Source organism: Leucoraja erinacea, chromosome 19 (genome assembly GCF_028641065.1).
Source record: "Leucoraja erinacea ecotype New England chromosome 19, Leri_hhj_1, whole genome shotgun sequence".
In the NCBI taxonomy this organism is placed as follows: domain Eukaryota; kingdom Metazoa; phylum Chordata; class Chondrichthyes; order Rajiformes; family Rajidae; genus Leucoraja; species Leucoraja erinaceus.
The window spans coordinates 21239238-21266865 of record NC_073395.1 but is presented as its reverse complement, the minus strand read 5'-3'; the positions used below and the strand labels follow the sequence as shown (position 1 = coordinate 21266865).

General features: G+C 43.0%; 2 protein-coding genes across 2 annotated transcripts in view; one reads left to right on the top strand and one right to left on the bottom strand.

Moving 5' to 3' along the window:
* tmtc3 (transmembrane O-mannosyltransferase targeting cadherins 3) overlaps positions 1-1525 on the bottom strand; it is a 47307-nt gene extending 45782 nt beyond the window's left edge. Inside the window, exon 1 of the mRNA XM_055650603.1 lies at positions 1430-1525. The gene's annotated coding sequence lies outside the window, so the exon portion shown is untranslated. The remainder of the gene's footprint in view (positions 1-1429) is intronic.
* A 2325-nt stretch (positions 1526-3850) lies between these two features.
* The window catches only part of cep290 (centrosomal protein 290), an 80880-nt gene continuing 57102 nt past the window's right edge, over positions 3851-27628 (top strand). The window contains 18 exon segments of the mRNA XM_055650600.1: positions 3851-3936; positions 3938-3973; positions 4055-4132; positions 6951-7020; positions 7888-7934; positions 9400-9543; positions 12628-12681; positions 13093-13245; positions 14416-14598; positions 15624-15713; positions 15824-15946; positions 17379-17502; positions 18347-18519; positions 19036-19198; positions 20822-20922; positions 21453-21540; positions 22570-22661; positions 27191-27283. Coding sequence (XP_055506575.1) covers positions 3871-3936; positions 3938-3973; positions 4055-4132; positions 6951-7020; positions 7888-7934; positions 9400-9543; positions 12628-12681; positions 13093-13245; positions 14416-14598; positions 15624-15713; positions 15824-15946; positions 17379-17502; positions 18347-18519; positions 19036-19198; positions 20822-20922; positions 21453-21540; positions 22570-22661; positions 27191-27283 — 1878 coding nt within the window. The 5' untranslated portion in view covers positions 3851-3870.

The window sequence follows — 27628 nt, the reverse complement described above, 5'->3', positions numbered from 1 at the left end:
GCTAGACTTGCCACAGGATCTAAGTATATTGTTTCCTTCACTCATTCTCCAGCGACCCACCCCACACCCGCATTGAGCAACAATCGAACTGCAGAGGGAACTCAGCAAGTCTGGCAGAATTTGTGGTGGGAATTTGGACAAAAGACATTTCAGGGCAGGGTCATATTGTCAGCTAAGTTGAGATGTACAGTGTGGAAACTAGACCCACGAGCCACCGAGTCCACACCGACCAGCGATCACTCTGTACACTAGCGTTATCCTGCACACTAGGAACAATTTATACTTTGCAAAAGCCTATTAACCTAAAAACCTGCATGGCTTTGAAGTGTGTGAAGAAACCAGAGTACCCAGAGAAAACCAATACACAATACAATTTATTTGTCACTTGAACCTCATAGAGGCTCAAATGAAATGTTGTTTCTACAGTCATACACACAAGAAAAAAAGACCCAAGACACAACACAATTTACACAGACATCCATCACAGTGCATCTCCTCCTCGTTGTGATGGAAGGCAAAAAAACGTATCTCTCCCCTGCCCCACAGGAACAACATACAAACTCTGTACAGACAACACCCATAGTCGGGATCGAACCCAGGTCTCTGGTGTGTTAGGCAGCAGCTCAACCGCTGTGCCACCCTTGGAGTTCCTCCTCCAGTTTTCCCTGATCAAGATTCCAGCATCTGCAGTTTCCTGAGTGTCCACATGTGCTACAGCCTGTCCCACAAATCTCTCCCCACCCCCTGTAACTTCAATCTATGCCCGACTCCTCAATAAGCCTGCCTGCCTGCCGCATTATACTCTTCCAGATGATCAGCAGACTCGTCCACCTTGCCTAGTATGACCTTCTTGCCTCAACCCCCACTCCTGTCTCCAACTGTCCTCCAGTGTGCATCGTTAACCAAACACTATGCCCCCCCCCCCACCACACTCACCTTGCCTCCTACTCTCATCCCCTTTCTTCTTTCACCCCAACAAGCTTCCTCCATCCCTGCCCAACCCACCAGCCCCCAAAAGAACCCAGTTTTCCTCCACCCCCAACTCCCCTCCACCCCCCCACTCCCCATCTCCCCTCCATTCCCTCCATCCCCCTCTCCCATCAACTCCCCTCCACCCCCAACTCCTCCCCTCCACCATTCTCCATTCTCCCCTCCCCATCTCCCTCCCCCCACCCCCCCTTCCCATCCCCCCATTCCTACACAGTTTCCCCAATCTCTCCCCCACCCATTTTAACCATCGCTGTCTTCCCCCCGCCTTCCTCCCACTCTCTCCTCCCTCACTATTCTCTTCCCACTCCCTCCCACCTTTCTACGCAACCCACACCTTCTTCCCTCGCTCCCTTCCCTTCCCTCTTTCTTCATTTCCTCCCTCTCCCATCGTTCTTCTCTCCCATCCCTTCCCTTCCCCCGGTCCCCACCGTTCTCCTACCCGGTGTCCGGCCGCCGCCGAGCTCCACTTGCCGGCTCTATAATCTTTGCTTGCCGCCGCCCCCGGCTCTACTTCCGGTCCGTCCCGCTGCCGTCCGCCCACAGAAGCCGGGCTACCGCCGCGGGCGCGGAGTCCGGGGCACAAAGAGTCCGGAACTCAACCAACGACACATACCACCAAAGATCATACCACTACCCCCACCAAAGATTGCTCCAACGCTCAACAACTAAAGGCTGGAAATTAGAAATCAACAGCATATCTGAAAAAGAACGTTCAAAGTAAAAAACATCTTTACAAAGCAAGATTTAAAGCTAGAAATCTAGCTTGCCAGTGTGAAATAAAAAATGTTCCAAAAAGTCCAATGTGGGCTGCTTTGTACATTTGTAGAATAAATAAATACATGGGACACTGCAGGTAAAAGAAAGATGTTTATTTATTTTGTGCCTTTCATAACCCTTTAGAGACACTTGTCATTTTTTTTAAAGTGTGGCTACTAGTAAGATGCAACAGCCATCAAAACAGCCTCTTCTCCCAAGTGTGGAGCATGACTAACAGCAACCTCAAAGATGCCACTCACGATCCCACAATATCAAAGAGGGTATGTATAGGTTGGAGCCGTAGAAGGTTGTTTACATCGAAGATGGACACAAAATGCTTGAGTAATTCAGCATTAATTGACTCAGCAGCAGATTAATGCATATGGAATCCATGGAGACTTGGCAGAAAGTATTCAAGATTGGCACCATGGTAGGTATAGCCATGGTGGGCCGAAAGGCCGGTTCCTGTACTGTTATATGTTCTATATAATCTCCGAACAGCACCCTAAAAAATGGCTCAGTAGTTTATGCGAGACAATTTCCCTTTTATATTAGCAAGTCGAGTATATATGATTTTCTACATGCATTGCAGGTACTTGAATTATTTAAATATTTATTCAACAATAGATATTAGGCTTATCTGTCTAGTTTTCGGGCTTTTTGCCTCCCTCCCTTTTGTGAAAAGTGGCATGTAAATGTCCTTTAATCCTTGCCCTCCAGCTACTGCCTCTTTGCCCACACCCTCTCCTGTCTGGCCGCACCCATCCCTTCCTGCCCTCAGTCACCATCTCTCACCTCTCTCCCTCACCATCCCCTTTCTACCCTAATATATCCCTCCTGCTCCCAGTCTCTCTCTCCCCCCTCCCCACCCTTCTCCCCCTCACCATCCCTTCATCCCCTCATCATCCCCTCCATTCTACCCAGTCCTTCTCCCAAGCTCTCATCCTCTCCCTACTCCCCTCTTCTCCCACCTCCCATCACCTTCCTATTATCCCCTCTTCTCCCACCACCTTGCTAGCCTCGCCCTCCTCTCTTCACACTCTTACACCTCTTCGTCTTCTCCCTCGTCTCTCTCCTCCCTTCGCCTCCCACCTCCTTCTTCTCTCTCCTCCCTTCACCTTCCTCCTCTCTTCTCCAAAGGTCCTATAGCTCGCTATAGGATCTTTGCTCTTCTTCCCCTTCACCTCCCTCTCTCCTCCCCTCCCCCCCCCCCCCCAGTCCCTCCCCTCTCTCCGACTCTCGCGAGTGCGGCCGCGCTGCCGTAACGCGGTCTCTCTCTCCGGCCGTAGTGAGCAGCTTGAGCCGTCGCCTAGCAGCGCGGAGCCGGGGCCGGGGACGGGCAGGTACCGAGGCCGGGCCCTCACTTCCACAAACACCATCAGCCTCACCTACACCCTCAACCTCAACCCCAACCCCAGCCTTAACCTCCACTCTCACCCCCTCCCCGCTTCACTTGGTCCGGGGCCGATGTCCTCTCCCCTCCCTCGCCCATCCAGAACACATCAACAAATAAATGCCCACAAAAATGCTGGAGAAACTCAGCGGGTGCAGCAGCATCTATGGAGCGAAGGAAATAGGCAACGTTTCGGCCCGAAACATTACCTATCTCCTGCGCTCCATAGATGCTGCTGCACCCGCTGAGTTTCTCCAGCATTTTTGTGTACCTTCGATTTTCCAGCATCTGCAGTTCCTTCTTAAACGCCAGGGAAGGGAGGGATGGGAGTGAATGTGGGATGTAGGAAGGGAGGGATGGTTGGACGAGACGGAAGGAACAAAGGTGGGATGGATAGAAACGTAAAGTGCTGGAGGATCTGCCAACATCTGTGGAGGGATGGACAGAGGACGCTGTGGTCGGGACCAACCCTTCTATAAAGGTTCGACCCCGAAACATTGTCTGTCCATTCCCTCCACAGATGTTGCCTGACCCGCTCAGTTTCTTCACTCCATAGATGCTGCTGCACCCGCTGAGTTTCTCCAGCTTTTTTGTGTACCTCCGCCTCTAGTTTGTTATGTGACATACTGTTCTGTCCAGCGTACGCTTTCAGTTTACAGGTGGTTTTGATCTGTTGGTGACATTTCCTATTTCTTCCCCCACTCTAGGTTAAAGCCAACATTTCCACCAACATGGCTCCCATCCTGGATTGGGAGAAACTTATGAAAGTTGATCCAGATTCTTTACCAAGTCGAGAAAAAACTCGCGGATAAGTTATTGGACTCAATATCTAAGGTCTTCTTTTTCATTTCTGTTGGTTGATTTTGCTTTTCTTCATTTAGCGATATGAAGCAATAACAGAATTTCTGATCCTAGGTTGAAGGAAATGAACTGACAGCAGAAGAGCCCCAGAAGCTGCTTCAGCTTTTCTGCATCACCCAGTCCTTAATGAAGGTAGGTGTGTAAAGGCATCACACAAAGTGGCGCAACGGCAGAGGTGCTGCCACACAGTTCCAGAGTCCCAGGATCTATCCTGACTATGGGTGCTGTTCGTACGGAGTTTGTACATTCTCCATGTGATCGCATGGGTTTTCACCGGGTGCTCAGGTTTTCCTTCGCATTTTAAAGACCTGCAGGATTTGTAGGTTAATTAGCCTCTAAATTGTCCCTAGTGTAGGATAGAACGAGTAGGCGTGTGATTGCAAGTCAGTGTGGACTCGGTGGGCCTAAGGCCTGTTTCCACGCTGTATCTTTAAGTTAAGGGAGGTTCTCAAAGTGGGGACAGAGTTGACAGTTTGTTTTTTTTTATATAGGGACAGTGCATTAACATTTGCATGTAAATATACGAGATTGTAGCTAATCAGTAGCTAATTTCCGTCTAGTCCAGTTGTTGACAAAAGTAGTAAAGGAAACATTCTGAGTTTTGTTATTAATAAGCCATAAATCCCATGGAAGAACTTACTTAAGTAGAGACACAAGGAACTGCATATACAGTCTGCTGAGATCTGCTGGATCTCCCAGTTGTTAACCATTTTAACTCTTCTTCCCATTCCCATACTGACCTTTCTGTCCTGGGCCCCCTCCATTGACAGAGTGAGGTCACATGAAAACTCGAGAAACAGCATCTCATATTCCACTTGGGTAGCTTACAAACCAATGGTATGAACAATTAGTTATACAATTTTAGGTAACTGCAAAATCTTCCCACTCTCCCTTCTTCCCAATTTTCTCCCATGTGCCCCACCTGACCTGCACCTATTTCTCCCCTCCCCTTCCACCTACATTCTTTCTCTAGCTTCACAATTGGCAACTCTTCAATCCTTTTGTCTCGCACCTTCTGTTTTTTCATCTCTAGTGTTTGCCCAACCATCTGATTATCACCCCCCCCTCCCCCATCCTTCTCTTTTCCAGCTTTCCTCTTTCTCTCTTCTCCCTTCCCCACCTCCAATTAGTGTGAAAAATTCTCACACCCCGAAACATCACTGTCCTCCAGAGATGCTGCCTGACCTGCTGAGTTCTTCCAGCATTTTGTGTCATGGATCGCATGGGATCCAAGGAGAGACAGCTGAATGGATAGAAAATTGGCTTAATGAAAGGAAGCAGAGGGTGATGGTGGAAGATTGCTTCTTGGACTGGAGGCCTGCGACTAATGGTGTGCCTCGGTTTGGTGCTGGGCTCATTACTATTTGTCACCTATTTGGACGAGAATGTACATGGCCAGATTGGCAAGTTTGCTGATGATACAAAAGTGGGTGGTATTACAGATAGTGAAGATAGTTGTCAAAAATTGCAGCAGGATGTTGATCGGTTGGCCAGGTGCGCTGAGGAATTGTTGATGGAATTTAATACAGAGAGATGTGAGGTGTTACATTTTGGAAAGATGCAGTTCGGAAACATGGACAGGACCTACATGGTGAATGGTAGGACTCTGGGAAGTATTGTGGAGCAGAGGGATTTTGGAGTGCAGGTGTGTAGTTCCTTGAAAGTGCTGTCACTGGTAGAAGGTGTGGTTAAAAAAGCTTTTGGCACATTGGCCTTTTTCAGCCAGAGTACTGAGTATATTTTCATATAGAAGTTGGGAGGTCATGTTGCAGTAATGTAAGACATTGGTGAGGCCGCATTTGGAGTATTGTGTTCAATTCTGGGCACTATGTTATAGGAAAGATGTTGTTAAGTTGGAAAGGGCGCAGAGAAGATTTACAAGGATGTTGCCAGAACTCCAGGGTCTGAGCTATAGGGAGAGGTTGAGCAGGCTGGGACTCTATTCCCTGGAACACAGGAGGATGAGGGGTGATCTTAATGAGGTGTGTAAATCATGCGAGGAATAGATTGGGTAGATGCACAGAGTCACTTGCCCAGAGTAGGAGAATCAAGAACCAGAAGGCTAGGTTTAAGGTGAAGGGGGAAAGATTTTATAGGAATCTGAGGGGTAACTGTTTCACAAGAAGGCTGTGGGTATATGGAACGATCTGCCAGTTAGTTGAGGCAGGGACTAACAACTTTTAAGAACCAATTAGACAGATACGTGGATAGGGCAGGTTTAGAGGGATATTGACCAATCGCAGACAAGTGGGACTAGTGTAGATGGAACACATTGGCCGATATGGGCAGGTTGGGACGAAGGGCCTGTTTCCACACTGTATATATGACTAAATATAAGGAGACTGCTTACATTGCAAGGAGCTTGTTTCAATCTTTGCGATGGAGACAAAGGAACTGCAGATGCATGAATCTTGACACAAAGTGTTGGAGGAACTCAGCGGATCAGGCAGCATTTGTGGAGGGAATGGAGAGGCGACTTTTGATTTGGGACCTTTCTTCAGACTTAAAAAGATTTGAAGAAGGGTGCCGACCTGAAATATTGCATATCCATTCCCTCCACAGATGTTACCTGACCTGTGGAGTGACACCAACATCTTGTGTTTGGTTCAGTCTTATATAGCTGGTTAATAAAAAAAATAAAACAGATAGTTTTGGCATTATCTTCAGAATATTGTTGTTTTAGCAAAAATAATTAAGGCATGGATTTGAATATAGTGGTGCATATGTTCTGTTGCACAGATATAAAATATATGAACATGTATGATTAAAGCAATCAGGCCATTAATGTAACTGGCTCCCCTTAGAAACTTATTCCAGCTCCTCCACATAGGATGACATAAGCATAGAGGTAGAAGGCATGCAGAGTGATGACATGCATACGTGATAAAGGTTGCATCATTTTGATTTCACTATCAACATATTTGTCCTTAAATATTATCATAATATACAGATGAAAGCCCAGGAGGTTGAGTTGGCTTTGGAAGAAGTTGAAAAAGCTGGAGAAGAGCAAGCTAAAACAGGTCAGTGGCTGGTTTGCTATTTGTCTGGTTGGTGCACTCAATCCTAAGATCCGCATTCACCCAGTAAATGATCGGGCGCTGGGTTGAGTTGTAGGACAGACAGACGTAGAGATGCAGGTACATGGTTCCATGAAAGTGGTGGCACAGGCAGACAGGGTGGTGAAGAAGTTGGTATTTTGAGTACAAATATTGAAACGATAAATAACAGCTGTACATGATGTTGGTAGGGCTGTATTTGGAGTACTATTAACAATTCTGGACTCTACTCTTGGAAGGATGTCATTATTAAACTAGAAAGGGGTAAGGACATTACCATTTCTGGAAGGTTTGAGTTATAAGGAGAGGTGCCATTTTTCCCCAGAGATGCAGAATCCAACACTAGAAGCCAAAGTTTTAAGGTGAGAGGGGAAATATTTAAAAGAGACCCAAGTGGCAACCTTTCCGCACAGAGCGTGGTGCACATATAGAATGAGCTGCAGAATAAGTTTGTTGAGGTGGGTGCAATTAAAGAATTTAAAAGAGACTTGGACAGATACATGGATAGGAAATGTTTGGATGAATATGGGGCAGCCCCAGGTACGTGGGACTAGCTCGGTTAGGTAAGTTGGTCAGCATGGACAAGTTGGGCCAAAGGGTTTGTTTTGTTTTGACACTATTCTGTACTATCATAGCGTCTAAAAAACATTTAGCCAGGTACATGGATAGGATTGGTTTAGAGGGATATGAGCCTAACGTAGGCAGGTGGGACCAGTGTAGATGGGGCATGTTGGTTGGTGTGGGCAAGTTGGACTGAAGGGCCTGTATCCACGCTGTATAACTCCAATTAACAGTTGAAGCAAGTATTTGTTATCTGTTTCTTTTCCACAGAAAACCAGCTGAAAGCAAAAGTTTTAAAACTCGAAAATGAACTGGAGGTGAGTGCAACATTCTAATGTTTTTAATTACTTTTACACAGTGATAACTGAGGGATCTGTGCCTGTGATTCTGAGACTCTGCACAAACTACTCTTCACCCCTCTTCACCCCACTTAGTCGGGAACCACCTAACTGAGCCTAATGTATTTTATCGGCCGATGGGAAAAGGACAGTAAAGTAACAAAAATGGCATCTGAAGGAGATGTTTTTGGCAATATTAAAATCAGTCATACTAGATACTGTCCAAAAGAAAAAGAGTGGTTATGATACTAAATTTTCGAAGTAAATGTTGTGTCCCAGAGGTTATAAAGGAAGATAAAGTTCTGCTCCTTAAACGTAAGCTGAGCTTCAAGGTATCGAGTAAGTAGCCAAGGAACAAGGGGTTAGAAATAGAGTAAAAATAGCAGCTGAATTAGCTTCCTTAATACAGGGGAGACAAACATCATGAGCACCATATACAATATACTAAACTAAAAGCAGCAAACGGCTTATTTTACATGGTTCTGATGCTTGATTATGAAATGGAGGAGATGAAATGGCAGGTGTTGCATCCTCTTGTGTTTGCAAGAGAAGATGCCACACTTAGTGAAGGGTCTTTCTCAACTACTTTAAATATATACAAAAGGCATGCACAATTTAATGTCGGAAGGAAAATTAAAGTCAACTATTAAATCTTTCTTTCCTAACTTGGAGCTTGAAATTGACACCAACCTTTCTTTTCCAAAATTTGGGCTTTAGTCTGATTTATCCAGTGTATGACAGACTGCACAGTAAACCCTCATTATTATGGGCTACTTTATAATGAATTTTGGTTATAGCGGACTGTCTCTTTAAGAGCAAAGGCTACTAGTTACACTGTGCAGGTCATTGAAATTGACAAGTAATCTCTTCAATCGACACTTAATTCTTCTGAACAATGTAACAAACAGCCTTTAGTATTTTTAGCTTGCAGTAACAAAAACACATTTTCGGCTGTTAAAAATAACACTCAGCACGTTAGGCAGGTTTGTGTCTTTGGAAGGAGAAACTGAGTTGATGTTTAAGGTCGATGTCCTTTCTCCCTGAACTCCAAGTAGGCAGGGTTGTCGGAATCTCAGTTAGAAAGGGAAAGGGTTTCCTCACCCTGCCACACCGCCACCACGAGCCCCCGACCTCCCATTTTGCTCTCGATCTCTGAATGCAGGAATCACCAGCAAGGGCATGGTTATTGCTGCACTGGACAAGGTGGTGCCGGGAGCCTTACTTGGGCCACGTTAGTTATCATGAATGGGAGATTATCTCTCCGAATATAATCTATCCGTCCCTTCCCTTCTGTCGGAAGAAGGGTCCCGACTTGAAAAGTGGCCCTATTCATTCCCTCCGCAGGTGCTGCCTGATCCGCTGAGATACGCCAGCACTTTGAGGAGTAACTCAAAATATGTGTGAATTCAGAGGGTGAGTGGTGCTCCATTTTGTTTTACTCCAGATGGCTCAAGTGAGTGCTGGGGGACGTGATACTAGGTTCTTGCGAGAAGAACTTCGCCAACTGGAAAACCAGCTCCAGTTCAAGGACCGAGAAGTTTCTGAAATGGAAAAGGAGCTGAACAAGGAAAAGAAACTCGTTGAGCAAGTAAGGAATTGAAACAACTCTGGAATCAAACTTGTACATGCTGAAGAGAGCTCCCGGCCGAAAACATCGGCTGTCCATTTCCCTCCATAGATATTGCCTATCCAGCTGATTTTCTCCAGCACTTCATGTTTTGCTTGCACATTCGTTTTGAAATTGGCTTACATTTTATTGGGAGTAGCACTTAAACGTAAAACGCCATTATAAACAACAACAAAACCTGAAATTCCAAAACAAACAAATAATAAAAGTGAAATGAAAAAACAATGCCCCTTAGTCTATGTCGTTTGGAGCTTGGTTGGAGGTTGTGCTGCCTTAGATACATAGAAAATAGATGCAGGAGTAGGCCAATTGGGTCTTCGATCCAGCACCACCATCAATGTGATCATGGCTGATCATCCTCAATCAATACCCCACCTTGGCCTGCGTGATCTCCCAGTTGCCAAACACTTAAACTCCCCTTCCCGTTCCCAGACTGACCTTTGTGTCCTGGGCCTCCTTCATTGTCGGGGTGAGGCCAAACGCAAATTGGAGGAACAGCACCTCATATTGCCTTCCCTTGCCTCCCCTCTCTCCGTCCCTCCCCCACCCTAGTCGTCGTACTAGTTTCACTGTCCTGTTGAGTTTCACTGTTTATATAACTCGTTATCACCTACCTCACAGCCAACAAAACTTATCTCCATTGTGGGCTCTAGTTTTTCCTGGGGGGAGAAAGTCAAATCGGTGTTTTGCATCGCATTACAAATACAAATAGACCCAACTGACACAACAAAATTTACATAAACATCCATCACACATCGTTGTGATCTCCTCCACTGCACTCTTCCCCCCTCCCCCCCCCCCCCCCCCCCCCCCCCGAGGTCAGAGTTTTAAAGCCACTTGGTGCAAGGTCGCACACCGGGTCCCCCGGCGTGCGCAGGCAGAGTCCCGCGGCCATTCCAAGCCGCGCGGGGCGGTGTGTGAGGCCCCGCTCCAGGAGCTCTTCGACCCCGCAACTCGGGCGGGAGAAAGTCACCGTTGCGGGAGCCCTGAAAAGCGGTCTCCTCTCCAGACCCGTAGTTGCAGCCTCCGAATCTCCGGAGGTCGGGCCGTTCCTGCTCTCCACCACCGACTTTCAGGACTCGGCCAGCTCCGCGACGGTGACGGTGAGTCGGCAGCACCAGAGCCCCCGGTCTTCTCCTGTTGGAGGCCGCTCCTCGTTGCAGCCCCCAAGACAACCCCCCCCCACCCCCCCCCCCCCCCCCCCCCCCCCCCACACAAAACAAAAAATCCTACATAGAAACAGAGACAAAAAATAATAAAAACGCGGACGGGCTGCAGAGGCCGCTGCTGACGAGAGTCGCGCTGACTACCGGCTTTCCTTGATCATCGTTGTTTTTTGCATGTCTTTCATTTACTTGTCCTATGTACCTTTTATCTCTCTCAGTTCCTGTTCCCCTGACTTTCAGACTGAAGATCGGTCTCAACCTGAAACATCACCTATTCCTTTTCTCCAGAGATGTTGCCTGACTCGCTGATTGAAAGATGCAATACAGAAACGGGTCCTTTGGCCCACTGAGTCCATGCCGACTATTGATCACCCGTTCACACTAGTTACATAGAGACATAGACAATAGGTGCAGGAGCAGGCCAATCGAACCAACACAGCCATTAAATGTGATCATGGCTGATCATCTACAATCAGTACCCCGTTCCCACCTTCTCCCCATACCCCTTGAGTCCGCTAGCCCTAAGAGCTCTATCTAACTTTCTTTTGTGAATTCAGTGAATTGACCTCCACTGCCCTCTGAGGCAGGGAATTCCACAAATTCACAACTCTCTGTGTGAAAAAGATTTTCCTCATCTCAGTTCTAAATGGCCTACCCCTTATTCTTAAACTGTGGCCCCTGATTCTGGACTTCCCCCAACATCGGGAACATGTTTCCTACATTTAGTGTGTCCAATCCCTTAATAATTTTATATGTGTCTATAAGATCCCCTCTCATCCTTTTAAATTCCTGTGAATACAAGCCCAGTCGCTCCATTCTTTCATCATAAGACAGGCCTGCCATCCTGGGAATTAACCCCGTGAACCTATGCTGCACTCCCTCAATAGCAAGAATGTCCTTCCTCAAATTAGGAGACCAAAATTGCACACAATATTCCAGGTGTGGTCTCACCAGGGCCCTGTACAACTGCAGAAGGACCTCTTTGCTCCTATACTCGACTCCTCTTGTAATGGAGGCCAACATGCCATTAGCTTTCTTCACTGCCTGTTGTACCGTTCTATGTTGTTCTCCTATTGCATTCACTCCCTACACACTAGGGGAAATTTATAGCAACCAAATAATCTACAAACCCGCACGTCTTTGGAATGTGGGAGGAAACTGGAGCACCCCGGAGCTGCTGTTGCTGCCTCACAGTGCCTGAGATCCGACTAGGGGTTTCTACCACATTACAGAGACATATGCGTTTGTCGTTTCATTGGCTTCTGAAAGTTGTCCCGAGTGTGTAGGCTCAAACTAGTGCACGGGGTGATCTGGTCAACGCGGACTCGGTGGGCCGAAGAGCCTGTTTCCGCGCTGTATCTCTAAAAAGTAAGGGTAAACAGTATGCGTGCAGTCATCATAAATGCAACAATAAATACAATCGATTCAAAGCAGCAGAATGACACAAGATTGTCACACGTAATAAATGTTCTGAAAGTTCTCCGCAGGTCAGGAGGCATCTGTAGAAGGAAGAACTGTTAATCTCCACAGATGCTGCCTGACTTCAAGTAATCCAGCATTTTTAAAAATTACTTCAAAGGTCGGTTTATTGTCACGTATACCAATTGAAGTACAGTGAAACTCTAATCATAATTGAATGCATAAAGGCACATTTGTGGTTAAGCGAAGGATGGCTGTAAAGCTGTATTCAGTCACCCTTCTTGTGCAAATTATCATTGCACTGTTATTTATCCAGCTGAACGATGCTTTCTTGTAATTGCACAGAGCAACACTTATTGATACGATGGTTTCATAATACTGGTTAATGTACTTTTTTTTTAATGTTTAAGCAGTATAATTATTATTTATATCACTAATTACTTTTTATTCCACTTCTCAGGTGGGAATTCGAATCAAGGAGACAGAAAATGAAAACAACAAGCTGAGAAGAGAGGTCAGTGATGACGACTGAGAATATCTGATTAGTGATTAGCATTCAAAATTACATAAAGGTTAAAAAAAGGTTTTTTACTGGCAACAAAGCATTTTCTTTCATTTCTTTGCATTTCTAGTTCTGTTTATCTAATTTTGCTGCCTGTCAAAGTAGCATTCTTCTCACTGAAACATTTGCTCTCGCTAACTTGCAGTATCTTAGCCTTTTCTTTCTCCCATTCACATCATTCATTTTTCTTTGTCAAAGAAAAAGGGACTTAAAAGAAAGGTAAGCACCTGACCCAGTTGATGAGTTAAGTAATTAATGTCTCCATGCCCTTGAATCATGTAGTTAGTCTTCAGGATTTTTTCTTTGCAGACTTTAATTGTCGGGTTAATTCTGAAGTTTCTGTATCGCTAACTCCTTTTGCAGAATGACCAACTGCGCCAAGATATCGTTGATTATCAGAAGCAAATTGATTCTCAGCGTGAGACTCTGCTCAACAGGAGGGGTGATGAATCAGACTACAGAATCCAGATCTCCAAGAAGAACATGGAGCTTGCTCACTATCTGGATGAAATACAGGTACTTGATGTATTTTTAACCATTATTTGGTATTTTACTACTAAGGATAAATGTTCCTTTTTTTGGGATAACAGCACATCCAAAAAAAAAGCACATCCAGGGATTATGGGGAGAAGGCAGGAGAACGGTGTTGATGGGGATGATCGAAAGGCGGAGTAGACTTGATGGGCTGAATGGCCTAATTCGGCACCTATAACATAAACTTATCCTTCAAGATGAGATATTTTAGGGCGGCCCAGTGACGCAGCAGTAGTATTTCTGCCTAACAGCGCCAGAGATCCGGGTTTGATCCCGCCTATGGGTGCTGTCTGTATGGAGTTTGTGCGTTCTCCCTGTGACAACGTGGGTGTTCTCCGGGTGCTCTGGTTTCTTTCCACACTCCAAAGACGTACCGGTTTGCAGGCTAATTGGCTTTTGTAAATTGTCCCGAGTGTAGGATAGTACTAATGTACACGGTGAGCGATGGTTAGCGTGGACCCGGTGGGCCAAAGAGCCTGTTTCCACGCTGTATCTCTAAAGTCGGAAGACTAAATCGTCACCTCAGGCCTCACAGGGCACGATTCTAACCGATCCCTGTACATTGCTGCCTTCCAAAACAGCTTGCCAAATCACAGGATTGTAAAACGAATCAGTGATATTGAAAAGGCCTCATCATCCCATGTGAGCGAGCAGGGACGTCGGTGAGAGTGGTGGACCCTCGGGGAGCCTTTGCCCGAGTGAGTGCCGGCTGTCAGCCGGTTGAGGACAGGCTGTGTGAGACCCAACAGTGGGTCAAGGACGTGCCGCCAAGAGAACAACTAGGGAGCCGGTGTGTGGGAGGGGAGGGGAGGGGAAGGGGCATTGAGAACAAAGAGGGACCCGACTTGGGGAGGGGCCACTGAGAGAACATATTTCTTAAGTAATAATACACATCTGGCCCATCCTTTTCTCCAGTATAAATTTAAATATTGAAAAGTTACGGGTATTTTTCTTATTTTCCGTGGGTCTACAGAGTGGAAACAGGCTCTTTGCCCACGCCGACCAACATGTCCCAACAATAATATCGACAAGTTGTTCAATAAATGACGCCTTCCTATCACACACAGTATTCTCCATTAAGTGGGTTAAGAAGTGCATTCTGCTGATTAACTGTATTAATCAATGGGGTATTTTCTTATCTGCACTCTCCAGAATTTGTCAGAAGCCAATGAAAAGCTGGAGGTACAGAACAAACAGATGCAGAAGAATTTGAAAGAGTCCGCGGAAGAGATGGAGCAGATGACTGATGAGTATAACAGAATGAAGCTGATTGTCCAGCAAACTGACAAGACCGTGGATCAGTTTAAACGGGAAAAGGATCAGCTATTATTTCAGGCAAGGCCCTGTGTGACTCCCAGTGACCAGATCTAACTGTGTCTCCCTGTCTCCAACCATTCTATCTCCCGCTTCCCGTTTCCACACTGACCTTTCTGTCCTGGGCCTCCTCCATTGCCAGAGTGAGGCCCCACGCAAACTAGAGGAACAGCACCACTTGGGTAGCTTACAGCCCAATGGTATGAACATTGAATTCTCCAATTTTAGGTCATTACATAACCCTCCCCTGTGATGCCAGAGGACTTTCCCCTTGATTTTGGAATTACCAGTGGGGCTATCATCTGTGTTTGATGTTCACTCTCTGATCTCTCTGCAATCTTCACTCTGCTTGGGAATTCAATGGCAGCATATCCTCTACATGATACAGACCAGTTCTTTGTTTATTTGAGGAATAAATTTGTTCTGATTTGCATGTGCTAAATGTGCGATATGCACATTGAATTATGCTTCTGAAATTTGGTTCCATTAACCTCGTAGTACTGTCAGTTTATCATGACTAGACTAATTTCTTCCCCCACACTCTGCTTGTGATACTCATGTGGGACATAAACACGAACATTAAGCCAAATTCCAAATTTGCAGAAGGGGTATATGAAAAAAAAAAATGAATTAGGGAAAGTGAATTAAAACTAATACTTAGAAATTCAGCAGAATGTGAGATTCCAGATTTTGTAAAGCATGATTATGTAAAACATGAAGCAGGCATCATAAACAGTCACCAATCACACAAGCAAATGTATGTTTATTTGAGTAGGACGTGTTTTTTTTTTATTGAAAGGGAAAAGTCCAAGAACAAAGAACAGTAAAGGATCTTCAGCTGAAAATAGTGCCAAAATAAACTAATTGCATCTGTCCCACATATCCACATGCCTATCTAAAAGCATATGAGTCCTGTTCTAAGAAGGCTGCTTTGGTTTCTTGGATTTTCCTTCCATGGAGTAATGTTAAGTGAGAAACCTTGTTCACCTTGAGCACAGCTTTGTGAAATTCAACTGCTAGCAATATCATGTCATCTGTCTTATCAGGTGCAAGATCTTTCAGACCAGCTCAAAGCCGTAACAGAAGAGGAGGATCCCGTAATGATGGCAGTAAATACAAAGATTGAGGAGTGGAAGGTGAATTTCATACCATACTCAGAAATGTTGTATTTGTTGCTACCAATTTCAAGATTAAGCTAAAAATAAATAATGCTACTTTCTAAGATTTGTTTTAATCGCTCTTACAGAAAGTTTTGACTGCGAAGGATAACGAAATCAGAGAATATCAGGCCAAGATGCAAGAATTACGATCTAAACTAGTATTTGCTGAGTTAGACAGTGACAAAAGCAGCATCGTTAAACTCCAGCAGGTAAACTAAACTAGATTGAATTCCGTCCTGTTGGCAGTTTAGAAGTTCATATTCTTTATTCGTGTCATGTTTTACCTTCGTTATCAGATGTATTATGTATTTGTACAGAAGTAAACTATTCATTATTCTCACAACCTCTTTGTAAACACATTTATCTTCATCCTTTACCCATTGCTTTCATTTTTTCATGATCATCATTAGATAATAGAAGAACTTTTAATAGTAAGTATTCTCCTTTAACTTTGTGGACTGGTCATTTAAAAAATAATTACTTTTTTTCTTGAAGCCTTTCTTTCCTAGAGAATCTCAGAAAAAAGTCTGTCTTGGGTAGAAAAATGGTTTAGAAAAAAAAAACTGCTTCCATGCAACCTTCGTGCAGCAATCAAACACCATTGTTCACAGGAACGTAGTCTTCTACTTTAACTGCGGGTGACAACTGAAAATTGACAAGCAGTTATTGCAATGATACTCTGTTAAACATCGTAACATGCAGCATTTGGTAATTTTAGCTTGCGACTGAAAATAAACTTATTGCTACCCTTTTTTTTTTAAATCCTGCTGGGAAAAATAACTTTGTTATGGCTAGTCAGAGACTCTGGAGCTTTTAAAACCCTTTTCCCCATAGACATAATTGTTTTTATAATGCCATTTTCATATTGTGAGATTTCTTTAGAATACAACAGTCATAATATAGCAGAACTACCTGCACTATAACTGTTATTAGCTCTCATAATATTGTCTGCATTAAGAAAATATTCTCTTGGGTGCCTAGAGTCATTAAGTCATACAGCTTGGAAACAGGCCCTTCAGCCCACCATGCCCATGCTGATTAACATGTCCCATCTAAACTAGTCCCACCTGCCTGCTTTTGGTCCATATCCCTCTAAACCTATCCTATCCATGCACCTGTCTAAATGTTTCTTCAGCGTTGCGATAGTACCTACCTCAAATACCTCCTCTGGCAGCTCGTTCCATACACCCACCACCCTTTGTGTAAAAAAAAAAGTTGCCCTTCAGGTTCCTATTAAATCCCCCCTCACCTTAAACCTCTGTGCTCTGGTTCTCGATTTCCCCACTCTGGACAAAAGACTCTACGTTTACCCAATACCTACCTATTTTGCGTAAATAAAATACACAAAAAATATATTTTTTTCTGATTATAATAATCCTCTAGTGCTTCATGAAAGGTATTACCTCATAGAAAATTCAGTCTGCCTGAAATCTGACCCTAATAATTATTTCTCAATAGATTTTTCACTACAATACGCTGGAAGTATGGTGACTGTAATGAGTGATCTTTGTCTATTTTCTAACTTAATAAAATGAACTAGTGAATGTCTGTAAAAATGGAACCCGTTCGTAACTTGGGGCGGACTTTATCTAAATTTTTTTAAATCCCTTTTTAAGTGAATATACAAATGTTTCCTTACAGGCTCTGCAAGAACGAGATAACCAAATTAAGATTCTGTTGGAGCAAATTGAACAATACACCATTGAGATGAATACCAACGTTCAAATCATCGTAGATTTAAAATTGCAGCTAGAGAAAGAATCAAGTACTTGTTATTTTGTATATCTTATGAAGCAAGTAACTAATATGCATGTATACAATACATCCAAAATGTCTGTAAGAATATTATGTTGAGCTTGAATCTGGAAAGGTGATAAATCGACAGATGGCTGTGGAGACCAAGTCAGTAGATATTTTTAAAGCGGAGATTGAGAGATACTTGATTAGTATGGTGTCGGGGTTACGGGGAGAAGGCAGGGGAATGGAGTTGAGAGGAAAAGATAGATCAGCCGTGATTGAATGGCAGAGTAGACTTGGTGGGCTAAATAGCCTAATTCTGCTGTAATTTATGAACATGTAAATCACTGACGTTAAAAGCAAGATTAGAGACGTGATAGTTCAACGAGGAGCTAGGAGGAAACGCATCATAAATTGGATTGCTTCAAGGAGCCTGCGAGAAATTGAGGACACGGTGGAAGGTATAGGAACAAATTACAATCAAGGTTCCATTGACTGGAATTTTACTTGTGTGTTAAGTGTTCGTGTGTATATTTTGGAAAATCTTGTGATTTAAGTGGATAAAGCCTGGATGATTCATAAGAACAAAACAATTTGAAAGTTTGACTTTACAAGACATTGGAAGCAGCATCTCAAATGAAATATGAACTTAAAAAAAAAACAATTTCTGGTATAGAATTTAAAAGAAAAAAATCTCTCTCTCTATATAGATAGATAGATAGATAGATAGATAGATAGATAGATATAGATATATATTATATATATATATATATATAAACATATATATATATAGATATATATATATATATATATATATATCTTAGTGAGCGTGTAGCAATTTGGCAATGTAATATATTTATGGTTTCTTAAAGATTTTCCAGTACTCAATCAGCAATCCAGAATCGGGGCACTCCAGGAAAGGCTAAAGGCATCAGACCAATCTACCCTTGAAGCAAATCGAATTGCAGAGCTTGCAGAGAAAGATGCCAAAGACAAAGACAAGGAACTGGGGGAAATGCTGATTCGTCTCAGGACATATGAATCTGTAAGTCTTTATTACTACCCAAAACATTGTGTTTTAATTTCATGGTTAAAATATTTTAAAATAGGATACGCAGTCAGAATCTTTTTTCCAGGGTAGATATGTCAAAGTCCAGAGGATGTAGATTTAAAGTGAGGGGAACAGTTTAAAGAAGACATGCGGGGCAAGTTTTTTTTTTTACACGGAGTGGTGGGTGCCTGGAACATGCTGCCAGAAGTGATGGTGGTGGAGGCTGATATGATAGTGATGGTTAAGAGGTTTTTAAGTAGGCACGTCAATATGCAGGGATTGGAAAGATATGGATCACGTGCAGGCATAAGAGAGTAGTTTAACTTTGCATCTAGTTTGGCATAAACATTGTGGGACAAAGGGCCTGTTCCTGTACTGTTCTATGCAATCTACAGCGTTTCAGTTAATCTCTATATATTGGGCAAATTCACCTGCTCTGAATTTCCAGGCTGAGCTGAAAGGGAAATGGGTGAGAGAATTGTTAAACTGACAACTCTAATCCTGTATTAGGGTATATATGGATTGGAAAATGCTGTTGCGGAGATCAAAGAATGCAAAAACAGTATCAAAGTTCGAGATCGTCAGATTGAAGAAATGACGAAAGACATAAATTATCTTGAATTGAAGATGAATGATCTTTTGGATGAAAACGATAGCTTGCGGGAACAGTTGGGTACGTAACCATTTTGTTGGGGGTGAGCATTGGGGTTGAGCATCCCCCTTTACTTTTGCTCTATTACTAACGGGAAATTGTCGGTGCACTACTAATTGGGCGCCTGATTTGCAAAACGTAAGGATCGTTTACTTGGAATTGCCAACACAGTGTACTTCGTGTGGGCACTGTAGCGCAGCTGGTAGAGCTGTTGCCTCTCAATTCTAAAGACCCGGGTTCGAATTTGATATTGGGTGCAGTGTGTGTGGAGTTTGCCTGTGAATGTGTGGGTTTCCTCCGTCTTGCCTAGTTTCCCCAACGACGTGTGGGTTTTTAGGTTATTTGGTGTTATAAATTGCCCGTAGCGTGTTGGGCATGAAAAGGAAATAGTAGTCATTTAACAAATAATTCCCATTTAACACCTGATAATGCTCATACAGAGTTATATGAATGCACGCCAGTTATACGAATGGCCCTCCGGCCCAACTTGTCTATGCTGGCCAAGATGCTCATCTACGCTAGTCCCTCTTGTCTGCATTGAACCATATCTCTCTTAACCTTTCCGATCAAAACAAAAAAACTGCCATCTTAACACATCAACCCAATTCAATAGCAGAGCATTCGTAACTTAATATAAACATCTGCTTTCATTATAATTGCTGGATTTCCTGCACACAAACACGTACTTATCACAATATTTGGCCATGATTTAAAATCAGTTTTGAATATTTCTTTGCAACCAGTTTATTGATATACAGCATGTAAACAGGCACTTCAGCCCATCGAGTCTATGCCGACCGTCAATCAACCGTTCAATCTAATTCTATGTTAACCCACTTTCTCATCCACTCCCTACACACTCGGGGTAATTTATAGAGGGCCAATTAACCAACAAACCTGCACATCTTTGGGATATGGGAGGAAACCGGAGTACCCAGAGGAAGCCCATGTGGTCACAGGGAGACTAGCGCTTTAAACCACCAATGCTGTGTGAAATCCCACTTTCACATCCTCTCCCGACATACTGAGGACAATTTATAGCTGCCAAACAACCTACAAACCCGCACGTCGACAGGATGTGGGAGGAAACCAGGGCACCCGGAGGAAACCCACACATTCACTGGCAAGCTATGCAAACCCCACACAGACTGCACCCGGGATCAGGTCTGAACCCAGTTTCTTTGGCGTTGTGAGGCAGCGGCTCTACCAGCTGCGTTACAGTGCTGCCCCAAAGTGCACTGTGTTGGCAATTCCAAGTAAACACATTCTAGTATTAACATAGTTGTGGCTTGCAATCGCCAATCTTTGCAGCAGCTATGTCGTACCCATGTTGATCTTCCAGGACCACAATTATTGTCACGAAATCAAGTTTAATGTTTTTTCTCCCCCTAATTCTTCAGATATTACTTAAGTAAAGTGGGCAAAAAAAAAGGTTTGAGACATGTTTTGCAATGGTTTACACTAAAAGTAGAATGCAAGTGTACAATTAAATATTCAATGCCACAAAATTTAATATTGTCACTCGATCTAATTTAAACGGCAAAGAATATTCTGTGTTATTTCTCAAAATTGCTTCTGTTGTTGAAGAACATTGGTATGAAAGTTTTGATTTCCCCATTCTAATGGAAAATGATTTGTTTTTAGGCCTTGAAGTAAAGGAATTAATTGACTTGTCTGAGTTTAAGGCGAGGAAGACCATAAAACGGCAGCAGTTTCAAGCCGAGAACCAGATCTTGCTAAAAGAGGTTGGTTACCTTATGCTAGCCTGCCTTTTGTTCGTTGGTTTCAACATATTTATTTCATTTATGTCCAAACCTTTGAGGCAGCACAGTGGCATAGCGGTAGAGTTGCTTCCTAATAGCGCTATAGACCTGGGTTTGAAGCTGACTACGGGTGCTATCTGTACGTTCCCCCTTTGACCGCATGGGTTCTCCCTGGAGGCTCCGGTTTCCTCCCACAGGGCGAAACAGTCGCGCAGTGGTAGAGTTACTGCCTTACAAAGCCAGAGACCCGAGTTCGATCCTGACTGTGGGTGCTCTCTATATGTTCTTCCCCTGACCGCAGGTGCTCCGGTTTCTTCCTACACTCCAAAGATGTACAGGTTTGTACGTTAATTCGCTTTGGTAAAAATTGTACATTGTCACCAGTGTGTAGGATAGTGCTAGTGGAAGGGGTGATCACTGGTTGGCATGGACCTGGTGGGCCAAAGGTCCTGTTTCTGTTGTATAACACTTTATAACTTTATAACTAAACTTTATAACACTCCCAATTTCAGATTGAACGCTTGGAGGAAGAAAGACTCGTGTTGAAAAGGCAGATTCGCCAGATTGCTCGTGACAGAGGCAAGCAGACAGGTTTTGAAGGTAAGGCTTGTTTTAGTTTCTAAATGGTACATTATCAACTTCTTTAGTCATTGGAGAATTATTGTCTAAACAGAAAGCAGAATCAGTATAAAACAGTCATTTTCAAATTAGGAACGGGTAAATGGAATTGTAATTCATTGCCACAGACGGCAATGGAGGCCAAGTCAATGCTCAAATGATCTAAGATTTTAAACTGCAGCTAGAGAAAGAATCAAATACCTGGCAATTTGTATAAAGCAAATGACTACTATGCATGTATACAATACATCCTAAATGTCTGTAAGAATATTATGGTGAGCTTGAAACTGAAGACGTGGTAAAATGTGTGGGGATTGCTGGTCGGCACGGACTCAGTGGGCCGAAGGGCCTGTTTCCACGCTGTATCTCTGGATATTTTTAAGGGGGAGATTGACAGATTCTTGATTAGTAAGGGTGTCAGAGGATATGGGGAGAAAGCATGGATTTGGCCCATCCAGTCTACTCCGCGATTCAATCATGGCTGATCTATCTTTCCTTCTTAACCCCATTCTACTGCCTTCTCCCCATAACCCCTGATGCCCTAACTAATCAAGAATCTGTCAATCTCCACATTAAAAATATCCATTGACTTGGCCTCCTCAGACGTCTGTGGCAATGAATTCGACAGATTCACCACCCTCTGATTAAAGAAATTTCTCCTCGTTTCGTTTCTAAAGGTACATCCTTTTATTCTGAGGCTGTACCCTCTGGTCCTAGACTCTCCCACTAATGGAGACATCCTCTCCACATCCACTCTATCCAGGCCAAAAGGAGGATGATTTGGTAATTCTCAATTATGTTTGTAAATGTCTAAGATTGATTTAATGTGGGACTGTGTGCCATACACTGCAGTTTTATTGGGAAATAATCCTGCTCTTGTGAGAAGTTTGTTTAATCTTTACGGTAGGTTGTTGCCCTCCACCTAACCGTGTCTTATCACAAATTAACCCATCAGCTAATGCAATGTTACTATAAATACTGTTAAATAAAATCGTAATGTACATTTTTCAGATTTTGGATTGCTGAATCAACTGACCGATGAGGAGGCATCATCTAAAGCAACAGAACTGTTAAGTAAATCCACCCCAGATTTAAAGAGCAAGGTAATACATTATGTTGGTTCAAGTTCAAGTTCAAGTGAGTTTATTGTCATGTGTCCCTGTATAGCACAATGAAATTCTTGCTTTGCTTAAGCACACAGAAAAAATAGTAGGCATTTACTACAAAAGTAGGCATTTACTACAAATTCTATAGGTATTTTAATTCTAATTAATTATATTTTAATATAGAGGTATATAAGATCACAAGAAGAATAGATACGGTAAATGCACAGAGCCTTTAACCCAGAGTAGGGGAATCAACAACCCAGAGGACATAGATTTAAGGTGAAGGGAGAAAGATTTAATAGGAACCTGAGGGAAAAATTTTTATACAAAGGGTGCTGGGTATGTGGAACGAGCTGCCGGAGGAGGTTGTTGAGGCAGGTACCATCACAACGTTTAAAAAACATTTGGGTGGACAGGTAGATAGACACAAAAAGCTGGAGTAACTCTGCAGGACAGGCAGCATCTCTGGAGAGAAGGAATGGGTGAATTTTCGGGTTGAGACTCTTCTTCAGACTGGCTTAGAGCAGTATGGGCCAAATGCAGGCAGGTGGGACTAGTGTAGATGGGACATGGTGGTCGGCAGGAACAAGTTGGGCCTTAGGGCCTGTTTCTATGCTGTATTACTCTATGAACTTGCTCACCCATTTCAGTGGTCATGTAAAGATAACCACATTCCTGTGTGGGTCTGTGAAGTCATATATAACCCAAACTGGTAAAGTGAAAGATTTCCGTCTCTGAAGGATATTACTAGAAGCATTCAAATTTTCACAACTATTAAATAATATAGTTTTTATCATCATCAAGACCAGATTTTTAATTTCAGATTTTACTACACTGGTTAAACTCCCGGACAGCCCTGGTGGGATTCAAATTGTATCTTTGGTTCCATTACTTTTTTTTAAACTTGCCATAGTTCCTAACCACGTGATTTCCTGAGAGAGACAAAGAAAGACATGAGAATCTCAGGTCCGTTTTGGAGAAGAGAAAAGTCAAGAATCTCTCTCCAATTTCCCCAGGTAATTCAATCAATCTTCAGCCCTTATTGATTGATTAAAAGGCGCAGCATGGAAACAGGCCCCAGCGAGTTCACAGTTCACTCTAGTTCTATGTTATTCCACTTTCTCATCTGCTCCCTACACACTAAAGGCTATTTACAGAGGCTAATTTACCTACAAACCCGCACATCTTTGTGATGTGGGAGGAAACCGGAGCATCCGGTCACAGGGCGACCATACAAACTCCACTCAGACAGCATCCAAAGGCAGGATTGTACCCAGATGTGTGGCGCTGTGAGATGGCAGCTGTATCAGCTGTGCCATTGTGCTGTCCTATGATTATAAAGTACTGTTTTGAAGCACCACCACCTTGGGTGCTTCGTCCAGGAGTGCGAAATAAAATCCAGTTGTCATTGAATAGAAACCGTTCTGCTCTCTCATTAGAGAATAGCAATGGTGAAGGAATGAGATCAAATCACCAGCCTGTTCTCAAATTTTGTTGCATCAGTAGGCAATAAGAATGGAAAGTTGGAGATGGAAGTCAATCATCACAAGTGTTCAGATACATGATTAAAACTAACAATATGCTCACATGAGAAAATTATTTCAAATATATTTCTTTCTTATACAACTCTAACTCACCATTCATGAAGACATTATGATCAGCCAACACAATTGGGACCAGTTGAGCTGGTATTTCTAAAATGAGCCAGCCTCCGATATTTAGCTTGGAAAGTTTTTTTCTCATAATCTTAGTCCAGATTGATGCAAGAAAAATAGAATTGTAGAGCTAAGCCTAAATAATAATTGATAATTGATGAGCGTTTGAAGGCGCTGGGCCTGGAAAGTTTAGAAGAATTACGGGGGACCTCATTGAAACGTACCGAATAATTAAAGAATTGGATAGAGTGGATGTGGAGAGGATGTTTCCACTAATGGAAGAGTCTAGGACTAGAGGTCATAGCCTCAGAATTAAAGGAGTTCCTTTAGAAAGAAGATGAGGAGGAATTTCTTAAGTCAGAGAGTGGAGAATCTGTAGAATTCTTTGGCACAGAAGGCTGAGGCCAAGTCAATGGATATTTTTAAGGCAGAGATCGATAGATTTTTAATTAGTACTGGTGTCAGGGGTTATGGAGAGAAGGCAGGAGAACGAGGTTAGGAGGGAGAGATAGATAAGCCTTGATTGAATGGTGGAGTAAACTTAACATGCCAAATAACCTAATTCTGCCCTTATCACTTATGACATGACCTTAATTCAATTTTGTAGCAATTTTTCCTGTTTCTCGAATAGTCTTATCTATTTCTAACTTACAGTATTTTTAACGTGACTAATTATATAACATATTTAGAATTTAACCTGCTCTATTTTACACAGGCCAACAGTGAATTTGATGTCAGGGCCCATGCTTTGAAGCAAATGTCCAACCAGATTTCAGTTATACTTCGGAAGTCTACACTGCAGTCAGAAGATCTGCAGAGGAAGTCAAGGAATTTTCAAAGAGAGAGGGATAGTTTTATATCTTCCCAGGAGAGAAGGCAGTTTTTCCCCTTGCTAAAAGTGACCGAACCGTTTGTAAAGAAAGATCCTGTTGAGTTACAGGCTTATCAGTATGAACAGGAAGGAGCTGCCAGGTCTCGGTCATCAACGGACATTTTGGCAAAGTTACCAGTGCCGCCAGCAAATAGTGCAGCAAAGCCACTTGTGGAAGCAGATGCCCCCACGTTTGGGAGTGCTCAATCAGTACAGGCAATCAGTTCGACTGAGGCAGCCGAGGACCCAAAGAAAAGCACCGATCCATTAGATGATCTCATAGAGCAGTTAAGGATAGAATTATCGAGTCTTAAATCACAGGTTAGATTATTTCTACTTGTCAAAGGTTGCAAATCCAGCTTATGCTTTACAACATGCTTAATATTACCAATGTGTACGCTCGATGATAGAATACTACAGTATATTTTTACAGCTTAGATAAGTCTTTGAAAGAGCTGTGCTCTTTATTAAATTATGTCTCGTTAAATATGTTCAAACATATTTGGAGAAAATTCATCTCTCAATAAGTTCCTCAAATTTTACTTGGTTTACGCATCACAAAGATGGTCTTTCCCTTTTTCTGCCTAATTGTTCTCTCTGTAATGGATGCCTTGACAATTTTACTTTGAAAAATGTTTCCTTGTTTGGAAGAAGGTCTATACGTTTGGATAGGTTCATGGGTAGGAAAAGTTTGGAGAGGTAGGGGCCAAATGCAGGCTACTAGGATTAACTCGGGAAGGCACCTTGGTTGGCATGGATGAGTAGGGCCCTGCCATGTAACTCTGATCCTATATCTAACTAGAGCCAAGATATACATACAATGTATAGCTTAAAACAGAACATGCAGTCACACTGGTCTGTGCCATCCTGACATTCCACCTTTTAGACCACCCTTTAATTTCTAATTTCCAAGGGAACGTTCCATCTATTTCATAAATATAAACTGGTATTTTTCTTGTAAAGCAGAATGCAACATCGTCAATGCCTCTCTCTATCCTATGTTTGCTGAGGGATATGTTATCCTTTTTGTATGATTTAGAATTACAGCTGTTGGCTGACCAAGGTAGGTCTGACACGAGCGCGCAGAGGAGTTACGGGGATTAAGTTTGAAGTAAAGAGAAGTGAAGGACCAACGAGACATCCCCTGATAATGAGGGTGGGGGCGGAGGGCACGTAATCCCTCATCGTAACCCTAACATTCCTGCTTTCCAATCTTATCTTTCTGGAAATTAAATCAAGCAGCAGACTTTTTTTTCCTGGCCTTAGTGACTTTGTACACGGGATCGCTTAAAGTAATAACAATCTATAACTACACCCTGTTTAGTTTATTATTATTGTTGTCACGTGTACCAAGATACAGTGAAAATCTTTTGTTGTGTGCTATCCAGTCAGGCTATACATCATTATAATCAAGCTGGCCACAGTATGCAGGATAAAGGGAATAACATTTAGTGCAAGATAAAGACCAGTAAAGTCCAATTTAAGATGGTTCAAAGGTATCCATTGAGATAGAAGGTAAATCAGGACCACTCTCTAGTTGGTGATAGGATGGTTCAGTTGCCTGATAACAGCTGGAAAGAAACTGTCCCTGAATCTGGAGGTGGACATTTTCACACTTCTGAACCTTTTGCCTGATGGGAGAGGGGAGAAGAGGGAGTGACTGGGATAAGACTGGCCCTGGGATATCCTTTGCCTGTGTTCTTAGCAAGTCCCCCCCTTATTTTTCCTCTCAAAAATATACTTTCACATTGGAATTTTTAATGAAAGCTGGGAACTGGAGCGGAAGTAAATGATTGTTACAGATCTATCACAAAGCAGGCACCGAGCAATTGTATTTCACAGTCGACCTATCTTGAGCGTATGCTCAAAGCAAACTTCAGTCCAGATACATAGGAGTCCTCACAAAGGAGCTGGATCTGTCATTAAAAATGTGATGAGCTAATGTTGCAATGCTTTTCTGGGAATTGACCTGTATTCTAAATGATTTAATGCATCTCTAGAATCGTCAGTTACGCAAAGATTCACTAAACAAGGAAGGAAAATATCAGGATGCAGAATTTGAGGTTGCCGAACTCAACAAACGAATGATTCAGGTACTACAAGACGAGCAAGATTAGGAACGCGGGAAGCTGTTTGAATGTTGTATCGCATACGAGGGGCGGTGGTTTTCTGACTATATGGCATTGGAACGAGTGATAGAGACAGTTCCCATTTGAAATATGCGGATGATAGTTGATGGGCAGTAGTGAATTACTCCAGCACTGTGTCTTGTTTTTTGGTTATAAACTGCATGAGTAAAGTTTTAGACTTTACTTTAAACTTTGGACTTTAGAGATACAGCGTGGAAATAGGCCCTTTGGCCCATCGAATCCACGCTGACCAATGATCACCCCATACACTAACATTATCCTACACACTAGGAATAATTTACATTTTTA